The sequence below is a fragment of the Pelodiscus sinensis genome, chromosome 4 (genome assembly GCF_049634645.1).
Source record: "Pelodiscus sinensis isolate JC-2024 chromosome 4, ASM4963464v1, whole genome shotgun sequence".
Classification (NCBI taxonomy): domain Eukaryota; kingdom Metazoa; phylum Chordata; order Testudines; family Trionychidae; genus Pelodiscus; species Pelodiscus sinensis.
In genome coordinates this window covers 46146154-46157276 of record NC_134714.1, presented here as the reverse complement: position 1 = coordinate 46157276, position 11123 = coordinate 46146154, and the positions used below count along the sequence as shown (strand labels likewise).

General features: G+C 44.4%; 1 protein-coding gene across 6 annotated transcripts in view; it reads left to right on the top strand.

Moving 5' to 3' along the window:
- Positions 1 to 11123, top strand: part of TTC6 (tetratricopeptide repeat domain 6) — a 184237-nt gene that overhangs the window by 78370 nt on the left and 94744 nt on the right. For all 6 annotated transcript variants that reach the window (XM_075926900.1, XM_075926899.1, XM_075926901.1 and 3 more), the window contains one exon: positions 5058 to 5187. In XM_075926900.1, coding sequence (XP_075783015.1) covers positions 5058 to 5187 — 130 coding nt within the window. The remainder of the gene's footprint in view (positions 1 to 5057; positions 5188 to 11123) is intronic.

Below are 11123 nucleotides of genomic sequence, written 5' to 3'. Positions count from 1 at the left end.
TGTGGCAGAAGACTGAGGATGTGGGGATGCAGGAGTTAGGGGATGTAAGAGGCTCAGGACAGGGGGTTCCACTGTATGATAGGCTCAGATTTGGGGTCAGGTGGTCTGGGAGTGTTATGATGCTGCAGTGAGATGGGGGTTTGGCCTCAATTGGGGCATGTTGGCCAGGCTTCATTTTTAAATAAAATATTATGTCAAACTCAAAAGGTTTTGTGATAGAAATGTAGCCGTGTTAGTCTGGTGTAGCTGAAACAAAATACAGGACTATGTAGCACTTTAAAGACTAACAAGATGGTTTATTAGATGATGAGCTTTCGTGGGCCAGACCCACTCCCTCAGATCAAATAGTGGAAGAAAATAGTCACAACCATATATACCAAAGGATACAATTAAAAAAATGAACACATATGAAAAGGACAAATCAAATTTCATAACAGAAGGGGGATGCGGGGGGGGGGGAGGTAAATGTCTGTGAGCTAATGGCATTAGAGGTGATAATTGGGGAAGCTATCTTTGTAATGGGTACCCATTACAAAGATAGCTTCCCCAATTATCACCTCTAATACCATTAGCTCACAGACATTTACCATTAGCTCACAGACATTTACCCCCCCCCCCCCCGCATTCCCCTTCTGTTCTGAAATTTGATTTGTCCTTTTCATATGTGTTCATTTTTTAAATTGTATTCTTTGGTATATATGGTTGTGACTATTTTCTTCCACTATTTGGTCTGAGGAAGTGGGTCTGGCCCACGAAAGCTCATCATCTAACAAACCATCTTGTTAGTCTTTAAAGTGCTACATAGTCTTGTATTTTGTTTCAAAAGGTTTTAGCATTGTCTTTATTTATGAGAAGGACGGGGAACCTGTTTTGAGTCAAGGGTCACTGACCCACAGAAAAGTCAGTTGGGGCCACACAAGTGATATGCAAAAAAACCCCTCCAAAATTCCCAAGCTTTTCTAATGTGGTCCTAACTGTGCTTGTGGGGGCAGGGGACAGGGTGCTAGTGGGTCCTGGGGCTGGGGAGAGGGTGCGGCTGGGTGGCAGTATGCTGGCACAAGTGGTGGGGTGCTGGGGCAGGATGCTGGGGTCAAGGACATGGTCCTGCTGGGTGCTAGGGTGGATGGCAGGGTGCTGGGGCCAGGGACAGGGTGCTGCTGGGTGTTAGGGTGGATGGCAGGGTGCTGGGGCCAGGGACAGGGTGCTGCTGGGTGCTGGGGTGAGTGGCAGGGTGGTAGGGCCAGGGCCAGGGTCTTGGGGTGGCTGGCAGGGTGCTGGGGCTGGGGAGAGGGTGCTGCTGGGTGCTGGGGACAGTGCTGGTGGGGGTAGGGGACAGGGTACTCATGGGGATTCTGGGCAGGGGACAGGGGCAGCTGGGACCAGTACCTGGCAATCCTGCAGCACCTCTGGGTTCCAGGAAGTGTGCGACTGCACTTCCCCTCCCCAAACAGCTGGCGTGCACGCTGCCTGAACAGCAGGGGCTGTTGCATTCCAGCAACTTACTTTCACGATGCTGTCCTGTGTGGGGATAGGAGGGAAAGTGCGGGGCGTCCCAAGGCAGAGAGCACTGTCTGTACAGTCGGAGCTATGCAGACCCGGGTCTCCTGACCTCCCCTCCAAATGCGCAGAAAGGCCGCGGAACTAAATTACCAGGTGCCACAGCCCCAGCTGTTCAGGCAGAGCACGCCAGCTCCTTTGGGGAGGGGAAGTGCTTCCCTCCCCACTGTGGGTCATGTGGGGTCACCCCTGTCTGGCACCCCTTCGTGTGCCAGCTGGGAGCAACTGTTCCCCTCTGCCCCTGCCTTGATACACCTCTGTGTCACCAGGGAGGAAGGGAAAACAAGTGTGCTGCTTCTTTAAGAAGCTGGTTAGCTGACACTCTCTCTTTCAGAGGGGGCAGGGGAGTGCCAGCTCCTCATGGAACCCCATTTGGGAAACACTGGTCTAGATGTACCCCCAGAATGGGATGGTCCCAGGTGCATATTGGGGGAATTGAGATACATAGCCAGAATACAAAGTCCTCTAGTAACATAATATTTCTTGAAGTCTGTAGCACCTGTCCCAAGCTAGACAGGCTCTGAATTGTCTTCTGGCTGGTAAGGGAGTGTGTTGAAAGTTGACAGTAAGGGTACATCTACACAACAGCATTATTTTGGAATAACTGATATTTTTCCGAAATAATATAGTGAGCATCTACACTACAAGTCTTTATTTCAAAATAATGTTGAGCTAAAGGACTTCTTACTCTGACTCATCATAACCCTCATTTCATGAGGAGTAAGGAAAGTCAAAGGAAGAGTGTTCTTCCTTTGACTTCCTCTGTGTATACAGTGCCAAAATCTGAATTAAACTGTTTCGACTCCAGCTACATGATTGATAGCCCTGCTGTGTAGATGTACCCTAAATTATTTTTGTTCCCAGCTGCTCCAAGACTCCTGGGTACAAGCCTTTATTTTTATAAGGGGCAGTATATTTTTATGCTTTACTAACATAAATATGATTATGATAATTAGAATATATAAATCTACACTGGTATTAGGCATGTTTGTTTTTGAACACTATTAAATCTATAAGAAATTTACAGAGTACCCACTTAATAGAGAAACTCCTCGCCTTCACCCAAGAAATGACACAATCTAAACTAAGCATAATAAAAAACAATTAAAATAAATTATAAACAGCAAAAATAAAAAGGTAAAATTTATAGTATATAACTTAAAAGGAGAAGTTTTATTTAATGTAAAAATCTTCACTTATATCCAATAATGTAGTTTTCATATTTATATACTTTTACTATGTGTTGTACAGCATCTAATGTATTGGGACTCTGATCTGGTTGGTGTCCAAACACTACTGGAATATACACATTAAATCATGATTATTATGATATTTAATCTCAGCCCTGAAGAATAAATAAATTGTTTATTCATGTTTTTTAATTACCTGTTCTGTCCTGCTTCTCAAGGTCATTAATGTGAGAGAGGTTTACTCTCCAATCTGTCTTTGTTGGGGGGATCTTATCTTCATTATTAATTCAAATTGTATCCAAATAGTGCTTATTCAATTTGCTTGTCGACTTTAGGTATTTCTAATGTGCCCATCACCAAGACATTTTTTGATGCAATAGTCTTCAGATCAGTAATAGTGTTTATTTCAGATAGGTGCAGTAACTATAAATTCCACATTCACATTGTCCATCTTTCAAATCTTTGGGTATGTCTAGACTACATGGCTCCATCCACAGAGCCATGTAGATGAGTTTACTAGACATAGGAAAATTAAGTGGTGATTTAAATAATTGCAGCTTCATTTACATCAAAATGGCCACCGTGCTGTGCCGATCAGCTGTTTGGCGGCACAGTGGGGCAGTCTGAACGTTCCTCGGTTGACAAGGGAAGCCTTTGTCAACCGCTCCGGTATGCCTCGTGAAATGAGGTTTACCAGAGCGGTCGACAAAGGTTTCCTTTGTCAACTGCAGCGTATCCAGACTGCCCCGCTGTGCCTCCAAACAGCTGATCGGCACAGCGCGGCAGACATTTTGATGTAAATGAAGTGGCGATTATTTAAATCGCCGCTTCATTTTCCTGTGTCTAGTAAACTCATCCACATGGCTCCATCGACGGAGCCATGTAGTCTAGACATACCCATTGTGCATAGACCAAAAGCATATGGACAAAAATCTCTTCATCTGGTTTTGATGGTTTTATCAAAAAAATGTACCTGCTCTGGATCCAATTTACTTATTCTCTCTGGGTTCTAGTAAACATTTATACAACTTATTACATTTAAATTAACTTACTGTTTTATAATTAAGAAATCAGCTCTTTTGCCGCAGACTTTCCCTCTAAAATGATATATAAGTGCAAAATATGTATCTATTTAATTTACTTTGATTTATAAAATAATATAGATATCTGTTACATGCTCTGATTGTTTACATTATAATACACAATAATACCTATAATCTCTAGATATCTTGTAGACAATCTAAAATTACCTGACCAGACAACCTATCATATTCACAGAATATCAGTTTATCCTTTAAATTGCCCATCTTTATCCTCCTCCAAAGCCTTAGAAAACAGGTGAGAATGGCAGTGTGTCAGAAAGATGTACAAATCCAGACTGTAGCATACCAGTGGCAGATATGTATACTCTTAAATTTTCCCCATGCTTATGTGAGATGAATATTATGAACACGATGAATAAAATGCATAAGAAATTATTCGCTTGATAAGATCTCATTAATGTGCTAAGATCACAGTCAAGTGCTTTCTATTAATGAATCAATAATGTTTTTCACAGCAATAACAATAATACTGTTCACATATGGTCAACTCTGATATTTTCTTATAAACTGGGAAATGCCAATTATTTTTCACCTTTAGATAGATCAGCAATTCCAACATACCTTTTTTGTGTTTCTCTTAGCATTTAATCATGTTTTACTTTCTAAAAATTGATAAACTATATTGCTTTCCCAAGCTAATCTATATTTCTGAAATTCAGAATAATCCTGTGTACACTTAAACATGTTCTTAGTTTGAATCATAGACTCATAGACTTTAAGGTCAGAAGGGACCATTATGATCATCTAGTCTGACCCCCTGCACAGTGCAGGACACAAAATCTCACCCACCCCTCCTAGAATAATCCTCTCACTTATATCTCAGATATTGAAGCCTTCAAATACTTTGAAGACCCCAAGATGCAGAGAATCCTCCAGCTGTGATCTGTACCCCATGCTACAGAGGAAGGCGAAAAACCTCCAGGGCCTCTGCCAATCTACCCTGGAGGAAAATTCCTTCCCGACCCCAAATATGGCAATCAGCAAGTGGGGGTACTCACGTTCTTAAAGTTAAACATGAACATAAGAGTTTCAAAATTGGAACCTCACATTTTACTTGCATAATATCTGTATTTCAAATGTATAGAACTTTGTCCAGTACTGGACAGAGTCTTTGACATCCTTTGTGTTCAGGGGACCTCTAGCTCATTTAAGAAACTGCTATCACTATTTACATATTAAATTATTTGTTTCGCATTTTCTTTTGTAGGCCATAAGCTTAGAACCACTTCTACTTAATGCTTATTGGCACAGACATTTGATTTACCTCTTTCAAGAAAAAAATCAAGCTGCTTTGGATGACCTGAATTTTATAATTAAATGGAACAAAAATAATGCAGGTAAGTATCTATTGAAATATAACTGATTTTTTAAAAGTTTTTTTTCTCACAAATGCTGTTTCTTTGATTCTATTAGACCCCTGCACAGTAAAGAGTTATGGACGTGTCTAGCTTTATGCACCAAGTAATCCCATTTACTGCTGTATGATTACTTGTAGTTTATAAAGTTTTTGTGAGTATAGGTCTTTGAACGGTTGCAGCCCAAAACAATATTTTTAAAGCAATAACTATAAAATGTTTTATTTCAATACATACACAGTGGTCATGACTCTTGATATAATATCCATTAATATTTCAGGGAAAGCTGGCAATGACCTCACAGAAACATTTCTATTACAGGCAGTCCCCGGGTTACGTACAAGATAGGGACTGTAGGTTTGTTCTTAAGTTGAATTTGTATGTAAGTCGGAACTGGTACATATTGTAGGGGAAACTCTAGCCAAACATTTCTCCAGAGCTCAGTTTTATTCTCCCACACCTCACTTCCCTCAGTCCTTTATTCTCAAGCTGAGGTGTCTGCTGAGAAAAGCCGCTCCGCGTCCCCTGGTCTGCTGGGGGTGGGGGTGGGGCGCTAGCTTCGCATCTCCCTGGTCTGCTGGGGGGAAGCATCTAGTGCGGGGTTGCCTCACCCCGTTTGTAAGTAGGGATCCGATGTAAGTTGGATCCATGTAACCCGGGGACTGCCTGTATACCAAATAGAATAGAGAATAAGACAGAAAATATCTCGTTGCCTCTGTATAAATCCATCTGTATGCCCCTATCTTGAATATTGTGTACAGATGTGGTTGCCTCATCTCAAAAAAGATATCTTAGCATTGGAAAAAATTCAGAAAAAGGCAAAATGATGAGGGGTTTGAAACGGTTGCCATATGAAGAGAGATTAAAAAGACGGGGGCTTTTCAGCTTAGAAAGAAGGAGACTAAGGGGAGATATGATAGAGGTCTCTAAAATCATGACTGGTGTGGAGATAGTGAATAAGGAAAAGTTACTTACTTGTTCCCATAACATCAGAACCAGGGATCACCAAATGAAATTAATAGGTAGCAGGTTTAAACAAGCAAAAGGAAGTACTTCTTCCCACATGTATAGTCAACCTGTGGAACTCCTTGCCAGAGGAAGTTGTGAAGGGTTCAAAAAAGAGCTAAATAAATTAATGGAGGATAGGTCCATCAATGGCTATTATCCAGGATGGGTAGGAATGGTGTCCCTGGCCTCTGTTTGTCAGAGGCTGGGAATGAGTGACTGGGGGTGGATCACTTGATGATCACCTGTTCTGTTCATTCTCTCTGGGAGCATCTATCATTGGCCACTGTTGAAAGACAGGATACTGGGCTAGATGGACCTTTGGTTTGTCCCAGTATGGCCTTTCTTATGTTCCTAAAGTGTTCTTTCAACTTTTTGTGTGTGTATGTTTGTAGAAGTTCTGACACATCAGTTATTTGTAACAGGCCTTTGAAATTGATCAGGGAAATTCATTTGGGCTAGTGCAGGGATTCTTAAACTTCATTGCTTCTGATAATTAAAATTATTGCATGACCCCAGTGTGGGGTGAGGCCTAAAGTCTGAGACCACCCTAACCCCCCATGCAGGATCAGAGGGGAGGCAAAGCCTTAGGTTCAGTGGGGCTTGTGTTTTGGCTCCAGGCAGTGGGGCTTGGGCTTGGGCTTTGGTTCCAGGCAGTGGGGCTGGGGCTTTGGCTTTGGGCCTGGGCTGCAGCAAGTCTAATACTGGCCTTGGCAACCCACTTTGGGGTCCTGAAACAGTTTGAGAATCTCTGGTCTAAGGCTTTTCTTCCAAGTAATTCTGTTCAGATTGCTCTGAGATAGTTATAGTTCAAAATTGCTATTTCCCTTTTGTCCCTTCTGTTCCTCAGGCAAATGTTGGCAGCATACCAAGATAATAAATAAACATTTCAAAGTGATGGGCTCTCACTACTGCCAAAGTGCCTAGAAGTGCCCAGAGCTGCTGTAGCAGCATGGGTGCTATGGGGAGGATGTGGCTGGATGTTCTACTCCAAGTATTCCACTAGATTCAGTTACTACATGCTACTGGAGATCCCTCAGCTCCTTGAGGAGAGAACAGAGAAACAAAGACTTCCACAACTAGCCATTTAAATTCTGCATTTGGCTCCAACCATTCCATCTGCCATCCTCCCACTTCTTCTTCGAGTAGTATCCCCATGGATGTTCCACTCTAGGTGTTGGGCCCTGTCCTGGTGCTGCACCTTGGAGATTTTCGGAAACCGTAGTCGGCCAGATTGCACATGCACATGCACAATGTCTTGCACCATTCGTGCCTTTTGCCTCATGCACACTATCTGGACCCTGTCAATTCCTCTCAACACAGACAGAGCTCTCCTTGTCTCCTCACTATCTAGTCAGGAAACAAAGAAATTATATATATTGGTTAGTTGTTATTAGCTGTAGTGTTAGTAGTAGTTCTAGTTCTCGTTTAAAAAAAACAAAACAAAAAAAACAAAGAAAACCTTCGGTTCTTTCTCTGGCCCTAAGACTTTAAAGAAAAAAAAAAAAAAGCAGAGGTCATCCAACAATGCCGGGATCTCCGGGGTTCAAGAAATGTGACCTCTGCCGTGAGGCAGTGCCGGCCTCTGACAGACATTCCTCATGCATCCGATGCTTGGGCGAGGCTCATGTCCCTTGGAAATGAACCCACTGCTCGAAACTCACGGTCAGGGCGAGGTGCAATAGAGAAATGTGTTTATGCATGATTCTGTTTGACAAGGCGCTCCAACCCTCAGATGTCAATCCAACACTCCTTCAACTTCAGACCATTCATCATCTCAGAAGTGCAGGGTGTCCTCTCTGGGAGCGGCTCTGCTTAAAAAGAAAAGGGTTTCCAGTGCGCTCATTGCCCCCAGACTCTATTAATAGAGTGAGCGTGGGGGAGAAGCCGGAAACATCTGGTACCACCTCCTCACATTCAAGGCCAGCTCCGGCTGCGAAACCAAAGAAGATGCCAAATACAGCACCAACAGTGCCAAGGGCCGTGGTGGCACTGAAGCCCCAGGCATTACTGGCACCGACAACTGAGCTGTCTTCAGTGGCACCGCTGGCACTGCCAGCAGTCATGGCAATGGCACCGTCAGTGTCTAGCAGATCACCAGTGCCGCAGCAGGAGACAAGACTGCAACGGCCAAGCGACTCCACAGCACCACAAAAGGGCACTGCGATAGGCATAGAAGCCCTACACCTTTGTCACCCTCACCAACTTTTTCCCCGGCACTATCTCCATCTTTGCCAGCACTGACCTTGCCGGTGCCAAGCATCGCTCAAGCCTCACGGGAGCACTATATGCATACTCGGCACTACAGATCCCCATCATATGTACCGGCACTGTACTTCTGTGCTAGGCACCGTCACAAGAATAGCTCAATCTCACCGCCAACTTCCTCTAGGGGTTCTGTATGTTACATTCGTTCATCGCCATGATCACCTCATATGGAATATGAAACACACTATACTCCTATGTGCTCTTCTAGATGCTCTGTACCTGGCCGCTACTGCTATTATCACAGGGATCACACTTTGCATCACCATTCCAGAAGGTGATGCCTCAGCTCCCCCAACCTTGCTACTGCAGGTCTCCCAGACACACTCCGAGGGTCATAATTGAGAATGAGCGATCCTTGGATCCGATACCACCACAAATGCCACCTCCTCAGGTGCAGCAATCAGAGCCAGAAGAGGGGCAATTGTCGGCCACTGAAGAGCAACAGCCCGACTCTTCACCAAACGATCAGTTGCCATCTTCACTGGATGAGGCGGTGATCCCGGGGGATGTGTCTCCCCCTGATGACACCAAACAGTTTCAAGAGCTGTTTAAAAGGGTAGTGGCAAGTCAAGATGTTCAACTGGCTGAAGTGAAGGACAAGCAATATCATCTACTGAAAAATTTGTAACCTGCGCAATGCACCAAAATAGAACTCCCTATCGATGAGGCCATTATGGAGTCAGCGGAAGACATTTGGCAGACTCCTGCCTCGGCTCCCCCAACCAGTAAAAGAGCAGACAAGAAGTATTTTGTACCATCAAAGAGGCTGGACTTCTTGTTCAACCACCTTCTTGTGCCACCCAACAGTGCTCACGAGCTCCCCAGTACAGAGGTATTGCTTCCGACAAGAACAACAAAAGGCTAGACCTTTTTGGAAGGAAAGTATACTCCTCGACAACCCTATTGTTGCGCATTGCTAATTACGCAGGGCTATTGTTGAACCATGATTTCGACAACTATACCAAGCTGACAGCTCTGATGGACCACCTCCCGGAGTTGAAACTCCCAATATTAAAATCCATAGTACAGGAAGGATACGCATCCACTAGGATAGGCCTTCAAATTGCCCTAGATGTAGCTGACACTGCTGCCAGATCCATGGCAATGGCAATAGCAATGAGAAGATCTTCGTGGCTACAGTCTGCTGGGGTCTCTAAAGAGCTGCAAAACAAGGTGGAAGACTTCCCCTTCAACAAAAAGAAGCTTTTTGCACAAAACATAGATGAGGTCCTCCACTCTGGCAAGGACTCCTGTACTACCCTCAGAACACTGGGGATGCACACGCCCTCCTATTGCTGGAAGTGCTGCTACCCATATCAAAGGTGCTATGGTTTCAACAGGCCGCATCAACTTCAACGCAGTTTCGATCAGTTCAGGTCGAGACAACAACTGCAAAGAAGGCGCATGCAAAATAACCATACCCCAGGCCAACCTGTGAATAAGCAGCAGGTTTGACTCCTTTGTCGAGGCTCCCAGTCACACACAGTGGTCATTCTGCAACATCATCCTTTAGGCACTTTTCACTACCGCCTGAGGCCGTATTACCACCTTTGGTCAAGTATAACCTCCAATCGTTGGATTCTGGAGATTGTGTCATCTGGGTTTACAATACCATTCCTGTCTCTACCTCCCACTACTCCACCCTCCACGTCCCTCTTCAGGGACCCCTCTCATGAGACCCTGCTCAAACGAGAGGTCTACCACCTTCTATCTATCGGGGCAGTAGAGAGGGTACCAAACGAGTTCAAGGGAAAAGGGTTTTATTCTCAATACTTCCTCACATGGAACAAGTCGGGAGGCTGGAGACCTATATTCGACCTTCAGAACCTAAACCGGCACTTAAGAAAACAACGTTTCAAAATGGTGACCCTTGCCTCCATAATTCCGTCTTTGGACTACAGAGACTGGTTTGCAGCCTTTGTCCTCCAGGATGCGTACTTCCCCATTACTATTTATCTGGCACACAGACGATTCCTTTGCTTCATGATAGACAAAGAGCATTTTCAGTATCGGGTGCTGCCCTTTGGCCTCTCATCAGCACCCATGGTATTCTCAAAGACCTTGGCGGTTGTAGCAGCCTATCTACGGTGGCAGGGGGTTATGATCTTTCCCTACCTCGATGACTGCCTTATAAAAGGGTGTTCTTTCATCAAAGCCCTACACATGTTGACAATAGCCAGACAGACTTTCCATTCCCTAGGGCTAATTGTCAACGAACAAAAATCCATATCGGTCCCAGTTCAGAACCTAGAGTTTATAGGGGTGCGACTTGATTCCATGGTAGCACACGCATACTTACCAGCTCAAAGATTCCAAGCAATCTAAGATCTCATTTCCATACTTACTTCCAGCCCGCCAGTTACAGTACTCATCTATCTACAGTTAATGGGCCATATGGCAGCTACGACCTACGCAGTCTGTCATGCCAGACTCCATTTCTGATGCCTTGTCTGACATTGGTGTACACTCCTACAAGACACAAAGTCACCAAGATGGTGTCTCCTTCTTTCAAAGTTCTGGTGCCCCTCCACTGGTGGAGACAATTTCTTGGCAGGGGTTCCCTTTCACTGGCCCCAGCCTTCGACGCAAATCGCAACAGATGCATCCCTTATTGATTGGGGAGCTCATATGAATGGTATGTCCGT